This window comes from Cyprinus carpio, unplaced genomic scaffold, assembly GCF_018340385.1.
Source record: "Cyprinus carpio isolate SPL01 unplaced genomic scaffold, ASM1834038v1 S000000001, whole genome shotgun sequence".
Taxonomy (NCBI): Eukaryota; Metazoa; Chordata; class Actinopteri; order Cypriniformes; family Cyprinidae; genus Cyprinus; species Cyprinus carpio.
Window position 1 is genome coordinate 1,716,174 of NW_024872754.1, and position 21,298 is coordinate 1,737,471.

The following is a 21,298-nucleotide window of genomic DNA, read 5'->3' on the forward strand; positions in this document are numbered from 1 at the left end:
TCTCAATAAGAACTTCTGTAGATCTCTAACATAAATATAGTCAGTCTGGTTAGTAATAAGTGAAGCTGGAAATGCTGTTTGTGGAGCTGTTTAATCCACCTCTGCTGAGATCTTCAGAGATTTAATGTATTTTATCTTCAGCTGAATTCATCCAAGGCTGTGGCTGCAGTCAGTTGTTGTGTTTCTCTTCTTTCCTTCAGTGATTTTGCTTGTAAACAAGCTTAGACAAGCTGAGAGGACTCTATAAATAACATATAAATATTTTTTGGCTCAGATAAGATCTAGTGTGGTTTATTTCTTTGCTCTTGGCTGACATGTGGCATTGTAATGGCCTGCTTGTGGCCCAGATCTGGCGAACAGGAGCGGTCCGCCCAAGTCCCATCATTCCATGCTACATGTGGGCCAGATCATCATTCCACATGTGCCAGATGTGGGCCAGATCTGGGCCGACAATATGTTGCTATCTGGGATATTTGACCACTGTTTTGATAAAACATTGTTGCAGTGTTATTAATTTTATGTCAGGACGTGCAAAATAATAAATCCGTAATTATGCCAAATTTTTGAATAGAAATTAGTTATCACCACTCATTCATATTCAGTCACGTCAGCAGTGGTTTATTTGTGTTCACATAGACTCACTGAACAGCGTCAAAAAGGGTTTATAGACCAAAGGAGATATAACGGAGATATATTGATATATTTACTGATGTTTACTTCATATTTCTTCAGACAGAATAATCATTTCTATTCATTTTCCACTGATTTACGCGATCTGATGATAAATAGCCTCTCTCAGCGCTGTATGTGTGTGTGCCGAGCTTCGTGCACAAGCGCTGTGTCTCACACAGACTCTGATTCGTCCTTCGCCTTGTCAATCTTAGAGTCCCATAACAAGACAACGTCACATCGTGTCACATGCTTCATGTACACTTTACACTTCCGCATTGATATCTGACCACAACAACACAGATACACCTCTGTACCCACGACATATCCAAAACAATAAACACGCGATTGCCACGATAGTAAAGCTTGGTATGCGATTTTCTTGAGATTTGGGGCATTTTTATAGAAAAATATTGAAAATGTACATCTGAAATGCTAACTTATTGTGCAGCGATGTAAAAGGCTATAAATAGCATATTTTTTACAACAGTAAACGGCCAAATTCCACTTGTTCTCGCAAAAGGAAGTTATGTACAAACACTCGATCGGGGTTTAAAGTGAGTTTTTGAGTAAAAGTGTACTAATAATTTCATAAATAGTCTGATATAGCTTGATATGCTAACGTTTGGGCTCTAATGCTGCTAGATAACAGGTGCGGTTCTTCTTCATAATGCATTTTTTCATAATAATTCACGTAAGGTCGTAAGAAAAGGGACAATGTTTTGTTGTATTTTTATAGTAAGGCTTTTAAATAAAGTGGGGGCAAATGAATACTGGAACTGAAGATTTGTGTCTTTTGTAGACCTTACAAAATACCACAACAAAGGCTAATAATAGGCGGAATAAAAACAAAAAGAATAATGATAAAATAATAATGACGGATAATGTGTCCATACCTGGCGGGGAGGTGTTGTGAAAGGATCGTTTCGTGAGAACAATAGAATCATGAATGGAGGATTCGTTCAGAGCCAAATAAACATGAGAAAGCATATATAAATGAGAGCTTTACATGTGAGTTTACAGAAGATGACAGGGGTCATAAATCACTCCGATTAGCCTTCTATAAAAAAACACGACATGGCCTTAGAAAATATTTCATAAAATTCACAGTTTTACAGATTATATTATGAAATTTCAAATGAAGCATTGGTAGACTTGTGGCTTTTAGCTACACTATGTTTCTAAACACATATCCTACATCAACAATTTTTAAATACATTTAAAAAATATGTTTTTCATATTTTCTATTTTTGTTTTTATGTTTGAGTTTATATATCTTTATTATCATAACAGTCTGAGTAATTCTGATTCCTGAACAGTAAACTTTGAAGTGTCAGCTTTGTGAACATATGTTGATTATGTATCTAATCAGAAAGAATCATGAGCAGAAGAAACCTTTTTATTTTGGGTATGTCATTTCTGTCTCTATGCTGAAAATGGGGGTTGACTAGTAAGGGGATAAGATCAAGAAGCTCATCTTCATCATCACCATCAAGGGCGTCTTGCAAAGCAGTGGACAAGAGATCGCGCTCAGACTGACTAAGATACAACATTAGTGAGTCAAACAATAAATCAGGTGAGACAGTGTGTTCACCAAATGTGATTGCTGCTGTAAAGGCTTGAGCCAGCCGAGAAGGAAAATATCCATGGTCCTTTAATCCCTTGACCATTATCCTACCAACAGATTTCCATTCTTCCTCTTGCCATTTTGGGGATAGTGATGGCACCCTCACATCTGCACCCTCTGCTGCACAGTCTAAAAACTCTGTACAGAAGGCAGCATATACATCCCTGGACACGCCATCAGCATCTGCCCCCATTTCATGAATGAAGCTGTATTTCACAGAGTAGGACATCATCGCTTCATCCTTGAAATTGGGTATCAGTTCCTCCAAGAGACTGACTCTGTGGAGTTTCACTGTCACATGAAAAAGTTCATAAGTAGGACTTAATGGGCCAGCAGGCACTGTGTCAGAATGGACAGGAGTTGAGCTGTAGGCATTGAAGGTTATCTGTGCCTCTTCTATAGGCTCATGTAAGATTGTGTCATCAAGATCTTCTGAAAATGGTCCACCTTGCAAAGGGCCAAAAATGACCTCCGATTGATCACACAAAGATGTAAGATCAACAATCTCTACAGCAGTAGTACAAAGAGACAAAAGCTTCCACAGTGTGTGTGTCTGCTGTTCACTGTCATGTGTTTTTTGTGTCACCTGCTCATTATCTTCTGTTGCGTTTTTCTGTCGCTCATTTAGCCTCGCTGCATCTGTCTGTTCATCAGTTCCTTCTGTCATCTCTGGGAACACTTCATCTCCATTTGTCAGGTTGCTCTGTACAACGTAAAATCTTAAAATCCCCAATTTATGTGTCTCATAGAGCTCTCCCACACTAACATCCTCATCAAGGTATGCTTCCTGAAAGTCCACAATGTTGTGACTGAACTCTTCCCACTTTCCCTTTCTCGATTTCTCATTGGGGAAAAATAGCTTTTTAGCTTGTGATAGAATCTCTGTTTTTGTGGCTTTCTTGGAAATATCAAGAACTCTGGTTCCTCCACCATTGCGTTTTCTCACTTGTTTCTTGTCGTGTATCCATCCTAGTTCTATTTTCCTTGTCATCTTCACAGCCCTTTTGTTATTTCTCAGATGTATCTTTGTTGGCTGCATAGAATGCTCCTCCTCAAAATCTTGATCTGTGTCTTTATTGCTTGTCAATGTGCCCATCTTTCTTCTAAGTTTTTCAAATAAGGACAGTCTTTTTAGATCATCACCACCTTTTCTCTGTTTTTCCATACAGAAACGCCTTGTAGCAATCCTATCACCATATGCTGGAATGTAAGCAGTCATAGTGGCATCATCTATTTCTCCAATTACCGAGCTGTCAATCTGTAATGAAAACAAAACAATACAGTAAGACACATTGGTTATCTTAAATCTAAGAGATGGCTATATTTCCATATGAGTGAAAATTAATTTCTTAGCAGTAGCTACAAATCAGCAATTTATTTCTATTTTTCTTCACTTGCTTGTTTCTTTTTTCGCATGGGAATAAAAAGGAGCTAAAATATCAAGTAATTTAAAACAAAAACTGCTGTCTAAAAAAATGGTTGTAAACCATAACAATGAAGGTTTTGAGTGACATGCTGAAAATACAGTGTATTGACAGTGAAAATCCTTCACATCAAAGTTTAGGCAGGGGACTGAATTACTTTCATGTATTAATTCCTCTTTAATTATATAACCATTTACCTCAATTACAAGAAAAGCACTTCTCCCATATATTACTGCTATTATGTACTCCATAATATTGATATTCCATATTGATTCCATACTTCAGCTCCCAACCAAGGCCTGTGCAGGCATCTAAACATTACTCCATCCTTTTAAAACAATATCAAATCACAAACAAAATGGAAAGCAGTAATTGTAAGGGCACAATATTTTATTTTGTGTATTTATTTATTATTTCAAACATATAAGTCAGCACTTTGCCTGAATGTATAATGGTGATGCTACTGCACGTTACAGTCTAACTACTGTTACTTGTTAATGTAGGGTAGAGACCAAAATATAGAGTGAATTGACTCCCAAAGAATACCTAGTAACCTTATTTTACGGAGCTAGAATAGAGAGACATGAAAGCATTGTTGGGGCGATGGCAGGAGGCAGGTGTGCTTGGCATAAAAAAAGAAATCGGAAGCACTGCCACTAAATGTGATAGGGTTACAATTTATGAAGATTACTTGTATAATCTGCTGAGATTCCATAAAATGTAAAACAATTAAAATTAATATATTGCAGGAATGAATGTGCTGGCACCTACATGATCTTGCTGCATTTTCTGAATATTTTCCTCAGGAATCCCTCGGCTCTGAAGAAACATCCACAGACCGTCATCTTGTGGGAGGGGGTATTTGAAGACGTAGCCATAGCTGGCCCTGAACAAATGTCGGAAAAAGGCAGCATTTATGTAAATATGTGTTGCACCACAAATATAAACAGATTTAGGACTGTACCCTCAAAAGTGTAATTGCTTAAAGTATCTCAAAAATGTATTTCTCCATTTTTTACGAGAACATTAATAAAGGCCAAGAGTGTCATAACGTTGCTAAAAATGGATTTTTCATGTACAGTATAAACTGTATAGGTAGGCAACTATATATAGAAGCAGATTAGTCTCAAATATAATTCACGCAAAAAACACGATTCACACATGCGTAGACAATTTCACATGCATGAAACCTAATTCACGGTACACACAAAAAAAATTCACGTGCGTGAAAAAAAATAATTTCAAAAAAAGCAATTCACATGCGCAAAATAAAATTATATATTCATAAAATACATTTCACAAATGCAAAACACAATTCGAAGATATTGACAACTGTGACACAAAAACCTTTGAATGTTTTAAAATGTACGAGTGTCTGAATGTACAAATCGTCATTTACTGCGAATCCACTCGGATTTGTGTGTGGTGTGTTTTTGAGACTTTCCTGGCAGAGCTCTTTTCCCACGTGGGTCTGTCGTACTCTTTAGTAGCCAATCAGATTGCGAGCTTACCATTCAACCAATCATATCATAAGCCACTGAGAGTGCATTCAAGGAAGAGTTTGTTTTGCACATGTTCAGATGTAGTCACAATAATGGCAGAAGCGTCCTTTGTTTGAGGTCTGACGCGTGTCAGAAACGGAAGTGCTACAAATCGCTAAAAATGGGCTTCACTGTTGTCTCAATTGAGTTCCAATTGGGGTCGCTGTGTCCATTTCTTTTACTGTATATGGGATTACTGATGTAAAGGCTTAATTTCCGTTCTAATTAATCCATATTGTGCAAAAGGTGCGCAGAATCGTGCTTCTTGAATGCACTCTTATGATATGATTGGTTGAATGGTAAGCTCGCATCTGATTGGCTAAAGAGTACGACAGACCCACGTGGGAAGAGAGATCTGCCAGGAAAGTCTCAAAAACACACACACACAAATCCGAGTGGATTCGTAGTAAATGACGATTTGTACATTCAGACACTCGCATTTTAAACATTCAAAGGGTTTTTTGTGCACAGTTGTATATCGTACGAATTGTGTTTTGCATTTTGTGAAATGTATTGAGTTATGAATATATATTTTTTATTTTGCGCATGTGAATTGCTTTTTGTGAATATAGTTTTTTTTTTTCACGCACTGAATTTTTTTTGTGTGTTGTATGTGAATTAGGTTTCATGCATGTGAAATTGTCTACGCATGGTGTGAATCGTGTTTTTTTGCGTGAATTATATTGAGACTAATCGCTTCCATAACTATAGGCCTTTCTTATCACTTGGAAGTCAAACTGTCTTAAGCATTTGAATGTGCTCACCTTTTAATAGTTACATTACTCAAATCGTAGAGAAGGCTAGACTCAAGAACAGGTCAATAATGTTGACAGACACAGGCTAATTATGTACTCCTTATCTGTGATTCACTGCACAACCGGAATCTAGTTTCTGAAAAATATATAGCTTGCTTTGGAAAGCTTCAAAAAGCTAGCTTTGTTTCCAAATTATTAAATGCATCAAGTACACAGTTTAGAAAAATATCAACAAATAAAACAATAACAGGACACATATGCATAGTGACAAACCAAAAGAGAGGGCACAACTAAAGAAACCGAAGCAATGTCAGTATATATTCAACATTATTAATGGTGTAGCACGCTGAACACTACGCTAAACGTCCGTGCAAAACTTAATCGAAATAGTATCCCTGCTGGCTCTGAACTGGCAAAGTTCTGAATGTTTGTTTTACTGTTATGTAATGTCGCGAGGTCCAACGTGCTGCATGCACTGGGGATTTCTGACGTGACTATTTCCCTCCCCTGACAGCAGCCTCTATGTGTTCGAGGACCTCTTGATTTACAATGGGGATACTATATTTGTTACAGCAAATAGCGTGGTTTACTTATCCTAGCCAACAAACTGAAAGAAAGATGGTTGACGTAATATTCCTCCTAAAAATCACACGTAATTATCCCCTCGATCTTAAAAGTTAAGGTTCCTTTTGCAGACTATCGGTACAAATATTAGCTTAACATTACATAAGTTAGCCTACCAACTGCAGTTGATGGTGTAACTTAAGTTAACGTAGTTAGTAAAAAAATATGCCCGTAACATTAACGTTACATGTTTAAAAACAGCTATTCTAACCTCGTTGTACATGTTGTTAAGCGAACAGTTAGCAGACATCATTTTGCATTAACATAGGCCTATAACTATAATAACTTAGCTATCTTACCTGCACTGAACCCATGTAGACCTGGCACTGTTGTTGTTGAAGGGTCAGGCTGATTAGCATCAGCAACTGTGGCCTATTCTGACGTTGGCCCTTCGTGCAGGTGAAAGCTTCTCGCAGGATTTTGAGGGATCTCGTTAATTTAGAAAAACAGAGCAAAATATTTTTTTTTTCATGAAGATTATTCTCATAATTCGGAGATAATTACCTCATTAATTCATAAAAACAGAGTGACAAAAAATGTTTTTTCAAGAAAAATTGTCTCTCATAATTCTGAGATAATTAACTCGTTAATTCAGGAAAAACAGAGCAAAAACGTTTTTTTTTTTCATGAAAAATTATCACGTAATTCTGAATAATTAACTCGTTAATTCAGAAAAACAGAGTCGATTTTTTTTTTTCCTCAAGTGAAATGCAATACGCTTTCCGTAGATTAACACTGAGAAGCAGTGTTAAAAGTAAATGAGATAATTATGTGATTAATTAAGTGCTGATTGAGCATTAGTTATGTACACCTGCTGATAACAAGCAGAATCACGGAATGAAAGAGAAACACAAGAATTTACAACTGACTTCAGCCACAGCACCTTACGATGAAATCAACTGAAATAAAAGAAGACATTATAAATCTCTCAAGATCTGATTAAACAGCATCACCAGCTTCACATTACTGATGAAGAATTGAGAATTAAGAGAGATTTAGATGTTGTTGTTGTTGTAGTTTTTGGGCACTACCATGATGGAGATGAGTGTTTGCTTTAGTTGTGCTCTTGACCCTTGACTTTATAACTTTTGTTTGGTTGCTACAGCCATGTATTTTTTGAACACGTTTGTTGTGGCAACAAACTGATAAAAACAAAATCTGTAACAGTTGATTATCTAATGGTATAATAGTTTTTTAAACACTGGATTTCAAAACTTTGTTCATTGTTTCTTGTGTAACAATGTTCTAATATTACATTAGAGCAAAATAATGCAGTAGCTCCTCACTGCAGAACACAAAATCCAGGGGGGCGTGGTTGGATCCACATCTAGTGGGTAGAGATGGGTAGGTTTAGGGATCAGGGGGTGGAGACGGGTAGGTTTAGGTATATGTAAGGTGGGAGGAGTTGGATCTGGATCCAACCACGCCCCTGGATCTTGTGTTCTGCAGTGAGGACCATCTCAAATAATGAGCAGGCTGTTGTGAAATATTGTTAAACACATTACAAAAAAAAAAAAAAAAATCTCTGATATGCTATAAAACACACACATCAAGAATCGGCGTATGAATCTCACAATGATGACAATCAACACAAACACACTACTAAAACTCAAGACAAAGCAAATATAAAAGCACAGTAAGAATTAAAGAAATAAGTGGACAATTCGGCTGTATAATTTATTCATGCCTCATGGGGGGCTTTTCTTGGCATACCGATTGTGCTTTACAATACATTAAAGCGAAAAAATGAAAAGGATGTTATGGTCAAAGGTCAAGAGCACAACTAAAGCAAACCCTGATCGGCATAATGGTGAGGTCAAATGAAACATTTTCAATAAAACATTTTAAACTGTTAATTCTCAAATAATTTTTGTAGATATATGAGTCAGACTGGAAAGTCAGACTGTAATGTGTGAAGATGGAAATGCTGTTTGTGGAGTTGTTTAATCCTCCTCTGCTGTTTTATTTTAGTTGATTTCCTCTAAAGCTGTGGATGAAGTCAGTTACCCTGGACTTTCCACCTCTGGACAGTGCAATCTCTGTGTGAAATGTGTCATATTTCTATATAAATCTAAAATACAAACTAAAATGGATGATAAATATGCGTTTCGTATAGAAATAAATAGCAAGCACTTTATTTACTTTATATTTATTAACATATAAAGCAGCAGAAATCAAATTATTCATGTTTATCAGCAGCATAGCACTGAGTGAGAATAAGCTTGTTCCACTTCCAGAGGTCAGAACTGTCCGTCTTGACTACGCTGACTCTCGCCTACATTTCAGGTGAGGCTAGGTGCATCTCGAAAGAGCCTAATGTCAGTGAAGGGAGCATTTGAAAAGCGGAAGATTCAAATAGAAGCGTAAAAGAACTTCCTCTGCAGCCTCTATCAACAGCTGTGCCCATAGCATGCCATTGTTGTGGATTATTTATCTAGAATTCAGCACATATATGTCCTCTAAAGACACCAATCTCAGTTTACAACAATTAATTGAGTATTATGAAACGAAGGAATAAGTTGTCACGATATCCCAATGCGTATTTCAAGGCTTAAACAGGAGTGTGCGAGCCATGCTGTATGTGTATAGGCAATTCTTCACAGTCTTATCATTTTTTTTTTTTTGAACAGCGAGAAAAATATGCAAGCAACATATCACATACGCATTAGAATTAGCCAAAGCTTAAAACATTAATTATGACTAAATTAAGGCTGTATAGAAGGATTAAATTAAAGGTTAACGGCAAACTCGTATTAAACATTTAGCTCAAATTTTTTTCACATGCTGACTTTATTATGCAATCTCAATTGCATCAAATTGAAGTTGTTAAAATAAAGAAATATTTCCAGCCCATAGACGATAATTAAAAATAAGTTTGATCTTCTTAAGTTATATTCTCAGTGATTTCGTCTAACGATTGAATGTCATTATACTGTGAAAAAGAACTGGAGGTTAATCGCAATAAATATAATGCAAAAATAAACAAAATAATATCTTAAAATACAATTTCATAATCAGTCAGAGTGTTCCTCTGGCAGTTATTTGAGCTGCGTGCTCTTCATTAATCTGACTGGCAACATTAGCATCGCTGACAGATCGCTCAGATAGGCTAATGTTGCACATTAAAATGAAGGATCACATGATACATGGTAGGGATCGGTCATAAATACGCAGGTTTTAACATTGACGTTTATTGCGTCAATGTTTAACTAAATCTATCAAACGGAATGCGCCTAAGATGACTTTTAATTTGTTGTAGTGCTGTTACGTCATAAAGGCTGCGCCTCGCTTCAGCGTGTGAAGAAAGGTTAGTGTTTTTAAGCGTGTAAACGCTTGTTAAAGTCGATAAAACCCTTATGTTTATTTTATAGCTTTTACAAACCATGTTAAGTTTATTACTGAGTGTAACACTGTAGTGCTTTATCTTGCGGTAATGCACGTATTTTTTTTTTTTTTCGTGAGTAAAGCACATCCGCACGTTGAACAGATAAATCGCTTCTAATTTCTCTCCATATATCGTGAACCAGTTTAACGTAGAGAAGAACTTGATCACTGTAAATTAGTGACGGAGAAACGAAGCTGAACAAAATGTTTCCCAAAGTGATTCGCTGATTTTAAGAGCTCGAATTGCCGCTTGCTAAAAACACAGTGAGAACACAAACATTAACGTGTAATGAATGGCAGCTTTCACAAACAAACCACAAAGGGTGTCCTGAATGTTTGATCGATTAAATTACATCTACTAATCATTAAGTACCACGTATACATTACAAATATATAAAAATTTCAATGTAAATAATGTAAATAAATGACAAACACATATTTGAGTTTTATTTTTTTTTTTCAGTCAGTCCATTATTGTTCTGACTGACTCTTGACTAGGGAGGCAATGGAGACACGCTTCAGATATTTAGTACTTTGTGTTTATTTTGTTTCTGTTAATAATTCTCTTCTACACTACTCCTCTGACAGAGTGTCCAAACAGGCAGGTCTCCAGGTGAAGTGACTGAAATCTACAATATTATAAAGAGGATGTTTATCAAAGAGGAGAGCGAAGATATGAAGATTGAAGAAGCATTTAGAGTGAAACATGAAGCGTCTGAGGAACAAACAGGTCAGTTTCATTCTTGCGGAGCTCAGTCCTGATGGAAAGTTGACCTTTTCAGAAATGAATAGTATTTTTTTGAGCAGATTTGTGTGACATTGAGAGGGTTGCCACGTGTAGAGATGTTGAGATCACATGATTAATTTGCTTGTTCCAGGTGTGTTTGATTAGGGTTTGAGCTAAACTCTGGATGTGTTCGAAATGCCATACTATCATATTAACTCTTACTCTTTCTGCAGTATCCAGTAAGTAGTATTCTGTGCATAGTATGCACATTTTCTGTATGCATGGAATACCAGGATGACCCACTATATTTGACAGAATCTGCTAAATATAACTCAGGTACACTGAAATTAGTGCAAAAACTGTGTTAGGAATGGCATACTACCACACAACTCCTACTATATTGCAGTATGCTATGTGCATACTGTGAATTTTCTGTACACATGGAATGCCTGGATTACCTGCTACATTTGCTGAAATTTGATGTATGCATCTGCATAGAATACTGTTTCCCAGAATGCAACGTTTCATCTTCAAACGCGTGAGTGAACTGGAGGCGGGGAATAGTAATTATAAATGTAACAGTTGTACACTGAACAAAATAAAAAACGCAACACTTTTGTTTTTGCCCCCATTTTTCATGAGCTGAACTGAAAGATCTAATACTTTTTCTGTGTACACAAAAGGCCTATTTCTCTCAAATATTGTTCACAAATCTGTCTAAATCTGTGTTAGTGAGCACTTCTCCTTTGCTGAGATAATCCATCCACAGGTGTGGGATATCAAGATGCTGATTAGACAGCATGATTATTGCACAGGTGTGCCTTAGGCTGGCCACAATAAAATGCCACAGTTTTATCACACAGCACAATGCCACAGATGTCCAAGTTTTGAGGCAGCATGCAGTTGGCATGCTGACTGCAGGAATCTCCACCAGAGCTGTTGCCCATGAATTTAATGTTAATTTCTCTACCAAAAGCCGTCTCCAAAGGCGTTTCAGAGAATTTGGCAGTAAATCCTACCGGCCTCACAACTGCAGACCACGTGTAACCACACCAGCCCAGGACCTCCACATCCAGCATCTTCACCTCCAAGATTGTCTTGAGACCAGCCACCGGGACAGCTTCTGCAACAATCTCTTTGTAGTGTTACAAACTCTTGGTGCATAAAGAAGATCTGTAAAGTTGCAAAGGCTATAGTCTCAAATCCATAGAGATATTCCAGGGTTTTTCCTACATTGAAAATTTTTTGGCGGCCGCCAAAACGATTTTTTGTCCCGCCAAAGCCTTATTTGATCTGTAATTGGGGTTTGTGAGTGAAGCAGGCTACAGACGGAGTGACAGAGAGAACGAGCACAGCGCCCCACCCCCGCGCGGGCACTCTCCAGCCCCTTTTTTAACGATCTAAACGCAAAGTGTAAAGCGCACTGCGCAGGTGCACTCGGGGCGTGTCCCTATACACTTTTGCTAGTTTCACAACGGAAAAACGGTTGGCGTGCCCAGGCGCATGGTCTAAACGGGTTGTCCCTATTCTCTTAATGAGTAATGGGTGTTTTTGGGGCGTAACGTGCAATAAACTAATCAGAGTCTCATCTTCCAACGCAGAGCCAGTTGCGCTCGTGTCATGACGGATTTGCTATTTACACGGCGGAATTTGGAAAGCGCAAAGACAGAACGCGTCTTCGAGATGAAACGGAGCTGCTCGTGTGAGAGCAAATAGACAGCCTAATTCTGATACATGCGATGACTATCCATTATAGGCCTTTTTATATTTGATTAGCCTACAAAAAATTCTTATGCATCGCAATCCTTTAATTTTTAATATTTGGCATGTTTGTGTGCTGCAGTGCGTTCCTGTGTTTAATAAGCAGTGTGTACGCGGGATGTGGATAGGCTACTAACACGCTCTTTAAATAACAAAGAAAAAACATTGCGCCAGACTTTAGACCAGGTTTGAGTTGGTCTATGGCGCAGTCTATTTTTCAGCTCCTTAAAATCAGCTCCTGCCTGAACACACCTCTTTTTTTAGACTAGCACGCCCATGGGCGCACAAATGGGCGCAAATGCATTTGCTAATTAAACGACGTGGCGCTGGACGGGAAAATACGAACGGCGCCGGACTGAAACTAGCAAACACACTTGCGCTGCACCTTGTGTCGCATTGCGCCGGGTGTATGATAGAGCCCTCCGTCTTCAGTTCTGTCTTTGCTCTCTCCCTCGCATCAAAATCAACTGATCCTAAAGGTCGGAAGACCGAATCCATGTTTCACGTGGTGCATTCGGAGAATATTTTTGCTGAATTACCGCTGGGTGTGAATTGCAGTAAAAAAAAAATTGCCTTATCTTCTCTTACAACTTGTGACAAGCATTCCGCACATGCAGCTGACATAACTTTAAATAAATGCAAAAAAAGTAAAAAATTCTATCCAGTTATGAAGTGTTTTTGTGTGTGTGTGTGTGTAGACAAATCTTTCGCGATGTCCTAACAGCCAGGATTCCCACACAACACGTCCGCTAAAGTCCGATTCGCGACCTAATGACTCCTTTGAGCCGATTCATTATAATGAATGGTTAAAGCAATTGGTCTGCCCGTCAGTGTCTGAATCGGTGTATAACAAATCATTACTTCTTAGAAGAACATACACATCTGAAATGAGAAAGTAAGTGGGCTTACCCCATTTAGCAAGAATGTTTAGTAAAATTTAGCCTTAATAATCCACAGTATGTATAGGCCTATGACAATGTGTAGTAAATTACCTATAAAATCATTTAGTTTAAAGTTAGACCGGAGTGAGATGAAACTAGATCAAAGCACAAAGCAAGCTGTTGCTAGCTAGCTGCTAATTGTATTAAATTTTAAATGGGAAAAAAATTACACTATTACACCTTTTATCAGGTCTATCAAAAAAGGTCTATCAAAAAAGGATTTTATCTTTCAAAACTATGAAAGAGTTTCATAGCTTTTTTTGCAAAGAGGGCAAGAAAGGATGACAGTGAGAGTGACAGGTAATATCTGTGTCTGATAATTGCATAATTTGTAAATAGATAAATTGTGATACCTTTGACATTTCAAATATACTTTGGTATCGATGATGTTTACATGTAAAATAAGTTATCGCTTTCTTTTACTATCTAGCCTGACAGTGATCGTTTTTTCATGAATAAATAGGATAAGAAAAAAACACAAATTGTTTCTTACTGTATTTCTGTTTCTTATTGTATTTATTTAAAATGTAACATTTATTGTCAATATTGGGCTTGCAGATCATGTTTGGTACTAGGGTACTCTTTGCTGTGTGTGGATGACCATGTCGGCCAGCCACCACCGAAGACCAATTTTGACCCAGGAAAAACCCTGTATTCTTTATAAAAGTAAAGACTTGTCCACGCCCTCCTAAAACGGCTCTTTTAAATACGCCTCCACATGTCTACGATGTGGGAAGATTTGCATAAAACTGCCCAAATGTTCATGCAAAGAAAGAAGGCGTAACTTTTATTCTCGCTGTTGCCACCGCCGCCATGTTGTGGAGACGCTGTGTGTTTCATTGTGAAAGCAAAACTACTTTGTTTGGCCTTCCAAAAGACATTTTAGAGTGGCCTTTTATTGTGGCCAGCCTAAGGCACACCTGTGCAATAATCATGCGGTCTAATCAGCATCTGGATATGCCACACCTGTGAGGTGGATGGATTATCTCGGCAAAGGAGAAGTGTTCACTAACACAGATTTAGACAGATTTGTGAACAATATTTGAGAGAGAAGAATAGGCAAGATGGCAACGGCCCGCCCAGCCCACTTTGAGCTTAAAAAACTGATGCCATTCTATTTATGATGTAATGACACGAAGTTCAAATTATATGCAACGGTCGATTTGTCACGTCCAGTGTAGACGACCTTTGGGGCCATTCACAGGACATGCCTAAAAACGCATGGAAAACGCCAGCCGCACCGCTTTCTCCTTCTTTCCAAAGCGCTCAGGAGCTTGCACTTTTGTGGCGCCTGCTGTTGCTAAGCAACCGTGACCTGCGCTCTCCTCGACGACACAGAAGTTTCAACAGGATAAATGGATTTCCAGCACTGAAAATCCCTTGCAGTAGCTCTGCTACTAAATTTATTTAAAATGGGTATCTCTGTACAGTCGTGGCCAAAAGTTTTGAGAATTACATAAATATTAGTTTTCAAAAAGTTTGCTGCTAAACTGCTTTTAGATTTTTGTTTTCAGTTGTTTTCTGTGATGTACTGAAATATAATTACAAGCACTTCATACGTTTCAAAGGCTTTTATTGACAATTACATGACATTTTATGCAAAGAGTCAGTATTTGCAGTGTTGGCCCTTCTTTTTCAGGACCTCTGCAATTCGACTGGGCATGCTCTCAATCAACTTCTGGGCCAAATCCTGACTGATAGCAGCCCATGTCTTTCATAATTAACTTCTTGGAGTTTGTCAGAATTAGTGGGTTTCTGTTTGTCCACCCGCCTCTTGAGGATTGACCACAAGTTCTCAATGGGATTAAGATCTGGGGAGTTTCCAGGCCATGGACCCAAAATTTCTAATTCTGGTCCCCGAGCCACTTAGTTATCGCTTTTGCCTTATGGCACGGTGCTCCATCGTGCTGGAAAATGCATTGTTCTTCACCAAACTGTTGTTGGGTTGTTGGAAGAAGTTGCTGTTTGGAGGGTGTTTTGGTACCATTCTTTATTCATGGCTGTGTTTTGGGGCAGAATTGTGAGTGAAGCCCACTCCCCTTGGATGAGAAGCAACCCCACACATGAATGTGTGTCAGGATGCTTTACTGTTGGCATGACACAGGACTGATGGTAGCGCTCACCTTTTCTTCGTCCGGACAAGCCTTTTTCCAGATGCCCCAAACAATCGGAAAGGGGCTTCGTCGGAGAATATGACTTTGCCCCAGTCCTCAGCAGTACATTCACTATACTTTCTGCAGAAGATCAGTCTGTCCCTGATGGTTTTTTTGGAGAGAAGTGGCTTCTTTTGCTGCCCTCTTGACACCAGGCCATCTTCCAAAAGTCTTTGCCTACTGTGCGTGCAGATGCGCTCACACCTGCCTGCTGCCATTCCTGAGCAAGCTCTGCACTGGTGGCACTCCGATCCCGTAGCTGAATCCTCTTTAGGAGATGATCCTGGCGCTTGCTGGACTTTCTTGAACGCCCTGAAGCCTTCTTTACAAGAATTGAACCTCTTTCCTTGAAGTTCTTGATGAACCTATAAATTGTTGATTTAGGTGCAATCTTAGTAGCCACAATATCCTTGCCTGTAAAGCCATTTTTATGCAACGCAATGATGGCTGCACGTGTTTCTTTGCAGGTCACCATGGTTAACAATGGAAGAACAATGATTTCAAGCATCACCCTCGTTTTAACATGTCAAGTCTGCCATTCTAACCCCATCTGCCTGACATAATGATCTCCAGCCTTGTGCTCGTCAACATTCTCATCTGAGTTAAACAAGATGATTACTGAAATGATCTCAGCAGGTCCTTTAATGACAGAAATGAAAATGCAGTGGAAAGGTTTTTTTGGGATTAAGTTAATTTTCATGGCAAAGAAGGACTATGCAATTCATCTGATCACTCTTGATAACATTCTGGAGTATATGAAAATTGCTATTATAAAAACTTAAGCAGCAACTTTTCCAATTTCCAATATTTATGTAATTCTCAAAACTTTTGGCCACGACTGTACATGTACATGACTGTAAGCTGTCATGTCTGGTGTATTCACTGTGTCAGTATAAATATAACAGCAATAAAACAATCAGTATAAATACAACGATCAGTATACTAAACATCGCACATCCTGCCATGTGACTATCGTGGATGCGATATCATTGTGAAACGATATATTGTGCAGCCCTAATATATGTATTTGTATCAAATATATATTTGGTGACTTTAGAGAAAAGCATCTGCAAAATGACTTAATGTTATGTAATGCATTGTAAACTAATGATCTGTTACTTTTATACTTTGACCAAAAACGACATTCTCTCTAAGCATGGAAAAATGTAAGTGATCGCAATGGTGCCTCTGCTGACCCATGGGGGTTAAGCAGTGCCGGAGCCAGGATGTTTTCACTGGGGTGACCAGGGAGGGGCCAGCAACCAGTCTGGGGTGGCACAGAAATCTTCATTATTTCAATATAAAATGTGATTGATTATAAAGTATTGGACTGTTTTAGTGCCTAAAACACAAGAGAGTCCAATTAATTTCTAATTAACTGTAATCGAGATATTTGTGAATTAGACCAAGTAATACTGAGTGAATATGACAATTTTTGTATTATTCCTCACCTCCAGGTATTTTAATAAAGGGGTTTACTTTAGCTTTATTGCTCATTCAGCTTCTCAAAACTCCCAAATGCTTCCAACATTGCATACTCATGGATGAGGCATGCAGATAGTGATAAAAATATGAAAAAGGCCGGAAGTCAACAGTAGACATAAAATGAGTTCATTTTCACATATTTTCTAGCATAAGTGCATTGTGCTTACATTTATATGTGCATTAAATTACAAATAAAAATACATATCAGCTTGTCCAAACACCTTGCAAAAGTTAATTTTGTATAATAGGTCCCCTTTAAAAGCACGAAGAGATCGCGATTGCACACAGTCTGCTCACAAGCAATATCAGAGTGAGAGGACAGGCAGTTCATTTGTATAAGTAAGGCCTATTTGAGAGCTAGCATCCAGTTTTCTGCGACTACATGCATGCTTACTCATGTTACAATAAAGCACTCGCCACATTTTCACAGGAATGATTAAAATTATGCGGAATACCTTCAATCCCGTGCGGACATTCAGACTCTAATTGACAGGAGGCAGTCAGAGAGGAGAGAGCGAGACAAAGCTTGTATCGGTGTATTCGGTAGATACTGTGGAAAATGAGTAATGGAACCGTGTCAGATATTTCAGTGTTGGTATCAAAATATAGATATTTATGATAACACTACCGTGTAGTTTGTTTCTCCAAACTTTGAGTCAGCTCTGATCAGCTCGTCAAACCCTGCTGCAGTGGCGACTTTTCCTGGTTCAGATATCAGGGCACCGCTGCATTTTAAAGCTGGATAATATTTCCACACCAATTATATTGTTGGAAGTTGTTGTAATGCAAGTTTGTGTGCTATTCCAGTACAGAGATCAGCCATTTCAAAGCATAGTAGTTATAGGACAGGGGTGTCCTACTCCTGGAGGGCCACTGTCCTGCAAAGTTTATCTCTAACCCCAGTTAAACACAACTGTAAAATCAATGTTTTCTGACAACTTTGGAAACTTACAGGCAGGTGTATCAAGCTAAGTTGGAGCTAAACTCTTTTAGACACTGGCCCTCCAATAAATGCAAATAAACTGAGGTTAACTTTAATTTTTTTTTCTTTTTTCCTTAGACCTAATGGCACTGAAAGAGGAGAGGGAAGTACTCAGTGAAATTGACGTGAAAGATCAATATGAGGATCTTCTTGATTTCACAACTGGAGAGAAATCGTTTTGTTGTCCACAGACTGAAAAGTCTTTCACGCGAAAAACAGCTCAAAAGAGAGGGAAAAAGTTTGGACAGAGTTTCAATCAAAAAGTAAAACCTCAAGCCCATTTGAGAACTGGAAAGAGGCATTTCACTTGCCAACAATGTGGTATAAGATTCACTCTAAAAGGAAGCTGGAACAGGCACATGAGAATTCACACGGGACAAAAGCCTTACACCTGCCAACAATGTGGGGACAGTTTTGCTCTACATAGAAACCTTAAGGTCCATATGAGAATTCACACTGGGGAGAAGCCTTATTCATGCCTTCAGTGTGGAAAGAGTTTTAGTAATCAAGGAAACCTTAAAGTCCATATGAGAATTCATACTGGAGAAAAGCCTTACATATGCCCAATGTGGAAGAGTTTCACTCAAAAAGTATGCTTTGAAGCCCACATTAGAATTCACACTGGAGAGAAGCCTTTCACCTGCCAACAGTGTGGAAAGAGTTTCAATCAACATCGAACCTTGAAACCACATAGATCAACGGGAAAGCCTTACCTGCCACGTGTGGAAGAAGTTTCACTCAAAAAGGAACCTTTAACAGGCATATGAGAGTTCACACTGGAGAAAAGCCTTACACCTGCCAACACTGTGGAAAGAGTTTCTGTCAACGTCGAACCATAAAAAACCACATGAGAATTCACACTGGAGAGAAGCCTTTCACCTGCCAACAGTGTGGAAAGAGTTTCTGTCAGCAACAAACCTTAGAAAACCACATGAGAGTTCACACCGGAAAAACCTAACTGCCACATGGGAAAGAGTTTCTGTCAACTTCGACATAAAACACACATGATAGTTCACACTGGAGAGAGACCTTTCACTTGCCAACAGTGTGGAAAAAGTTTCAAAAGAAAAGGAAACCTTCATTCCCACATGAGAATTCACACTGGAGGGAGCCCTTACACTTGCCAACATTGTGGAAAAAGTTTTGCACAAAAAGAGCATTAACACACTTGAGAATTCACCGGAGAAAAGCCTTACACATATTCAGTGTGGAAAGAGTTTTGCTCAACTTAAACCTAGCATAAGATTCACACTGGAGAGAGCCCTTACACATGTCCTGGAAATTTGAGATGAAAACCTTAAAGTCCACATGAGAATTCACACTGGGGAGAAGCCTTATTCATGCCTTCAGTGTGATAAGAGTTTCAGTATTCATGGTAGCTTTAAAATACACACAAGAGTTCACACCGGAGAGAAGCCTTACTCCTGTCTTCAGTGTGGAAAGTTTCAGTAATCAAGGAAACCTTAAAGTCCATATGAGAATTCATACTGGAGAAAAGCCTTACATATGCCCTCAATGTGGAAAGAGTTTCACTCAAAAAGTATGCTTTGAAGCCCACATTAGAATTCACACTGGAGAGAAGCCTTTCACCTGCCAACAGTGTGGAAAGAGTTTCAATCAACATCGAACCTTGAAAGACCACATGAGAATTCACACTGGAGAGAAGCCGTTCACCTGCCAACGGTGTGGAAGAAGTTTCACTCAAAAAGGAACCTTTAACAGGCATATGAGAGTTCACACTGGAGAAAAGCCTTACACCTGCCAACACTGCGGAAAGAGTTTCTGTCAACGTGGAACCATAAAAAACCACATGAGAATTCACACTGGAGAGAAGCCTTTCACCTGCCAACAGTGTGGAAAGAGTTTCTGTCAGCAACAAACCTTAGAAAACCACATGAGAGTTCACACCGGAGAAAAGCCTTTCACCTGCCAACAGTGTGGAAAAAAATTCTATCAGCATCGATCCTTAAAAGAACACATGATACTACACACTGGAGAAAGGCCTTTCTCTTGCCAAGAGTGTGGAAAGAGTTTCTATCAACATCGAACCTTAAAAAACCACATGAAAGTTCACACTGGAGGGAGTACTTTAACCTACCAACAGTGTGGAAAGAGTTTCGATCAACGTCAAAACTTAAAAGACATGAGCCTTCACACTGGAGAAAAGACTTTTACCTGCCAACAATGTGGAAGAAGTTTCAACAGAAAAGGAAACCTTAATGTCCACATGAGAATTCATACTGGTGAAAAGCCTTACACATGCCCTCAGTGTGGAAAGTGTTTCACTCAAAAAGTGTGCTTTGAAGCCCACATAAGAATACACACTGGAGAGAAGCCTTTCACCTGCCAAATGTGTGGAGAAAGTTTCAATCAACATCGAACTTTAAAAGACCACATGAGGGTTCATACCGGAGAAAAACCGTTCACCTGCCAACAGTGTGGAAAGAGTTTCACTCAAAAAGGAACCTTTAACAGGCATAAGAGAGTTCATACAGGAGAAAAGCCTTACACCTGCCAACAGTGTGGAAAGAGTTTCAGTCAACGTCGAACCATAAAAGACCACATGAGAGTTCACGGAACCGGAGAGAAGCCTTTTACCTGTAAAAATGGTATGGAACATGTTTCAATCAACATCGAACCTTGAAAGACCACATGAGATTTCACACTGGAGAGAAGCCGTTCACCTGCCAACACTGTGGAAAGAGTTTCCATCAATGTCGAACCATAAAAAAACACAAGAATTCACACTCGAGAGAAGCCTTTCACCTGCCAACAGTGTGGAAAGAGTTTCTGTCAACTTCAAACTATAAAAGAACACATGATAGGACACACAGGAGAAAGGCTTTTCTCTTGCCAGCAGTGTGGAAAGAGTTTCACTCAAAAAGGAACCTTTAACAGGCATAAGAGGGTTCACACCAGAGAAAAGCCTTACACCTGCCAACAGTGTGGAAAGAGTTTCTGTCAACGTCGAACCATAAAAGACCACATGAGAGTTCACACCGGAGAGAAGCCTTTTACCTGCCAATAGTATGGAAAATGTGTCACCCAAAAAGGAAGTGTTAATCGGTATGAGAATTTAAACCAGAGGAAAGGCATACACCGGTCAGCAGTGTTGAGAGTTTTTCTCAACATGGAAACCTTCAAATCCACATGAGAATTCACACTGAAGAGTCTCTTGACCTACCAGTTTCTACTGTAAAGCAAATATTAACCTTTTAGGTCGGA

At 38.7% G+C, this 21,298-nt stretch overlaps 2 protein-coding genes across 4 annotated transcripts; one reads left to right on the top strand and one right to left on the bottom strand.

Annotated features, from left to right (window-relative positions):
* Positions 1-843: 843 nt before the first annotated feature.
* Positions 844-4,785, bottom strand: LOC122142538. Its single transcript, XM_042753754.1, has 4 exons — positions 4,492-4,785; positions 2,883-3,554; positions 2,403-2,765; positions 844-954 (listed from the first exon to the last, which is right to left on the bottom strand). The coding sequence occupies exons 1-4, from the start codon at positions 4,549-4,551 to the stop codon at positions 844-846; spliced, it is 1,206 nt and encodes a 401-aa protein (XP_042609688.1). The 5' UTR covers positions 4,552-4,785.
* A 5,038-nt stretch (positions 4,786-9,823) lies between these two features.
* LOC109072558 (gastrula zinc finger protein XlCGF26.1-like) lies at positions 9,824-21,094 on the top strand. Of its 3 annotated transcripts, XM_042753772.1 has the most exons (5): positions 9,972-10,240; positions 10,613-10,754; positions 18,152-18,756; positions 18,912-19,004; positions 19,968-21,094. In XM_042753772.1, exons 1-5 carry the CDS (start codon positions 10,229-10,231, stop codon positions 20,715-20,717), a joined length of 1,602 nt encoding a protein of 533 aa, XP_042609706.1. In that variant the 5' UTR covers positions 9,972-10,228; the 3' UTR covers positions 20,718-21,094. The 3 variants fall into 3 exon arrangements, with proteins under 3 accessions (XP_042609705.1, XP_042609706.1, XP_042609704.1); XM_042753771.1 differs by lacking the exons at positions 9,972-10,240; positions 18,912-19,004 and adding an exon at positions 9,824-9,947 and having other exon boundaries at positions 18,152-18,745; positions 19,696-21,094; XM_042753770.1 differs by lacking the exon at positions 18,912-19,004 and having other exon boundaries at positions 9,977-10,240; positions 18,152-18,745; positions 19,696-21,094.
* The last annotated feature ends 204 nt before the right edge of the window (positions 21,095-21,298 follow it).

Bases quoted from the DNA above. Each gene is read 5' to 3' on its own strand.
- LOC122142538 (XM_042753754.1), bottom strand. From the start codon at position 4,551: ATGTTTCTTCAGAGCCGAGGGATTCCTGAGGAAAATATTCAGAAAATG. The intron at 3,555-4,491 runs GTAGGTGCCAGC...TTTTCATTACAG, and splicing joins AGAAAATGCAGCAAGATCAT to ATTGACAGCTCGGTAATTGG. The intron at 2,766-2,882 runs GTGACACAAAAA...GATCAATCGGAG, and splicing joins CAACAGAAGATAATGAGCAG to GTCATTTTTGGCCCTTTGCA.
- LOC109072558 (XM_042753770.1), top strand. The intron at 10,755-18,151 runs GTCAGTTTCATT...TTTTTTCCTTAG, and splicing joins AGCGTCTGAGGAACAAACAG to ACCTAATGGCACTGAAAGAG. The intron at 18,746-19,695 runs ATCGAACCTTGA...GTTTCAATCAAC, and splicing joins TGGAAAGAGTTTCAATCAAC to ATCGAACCTTGAAAGACCAC.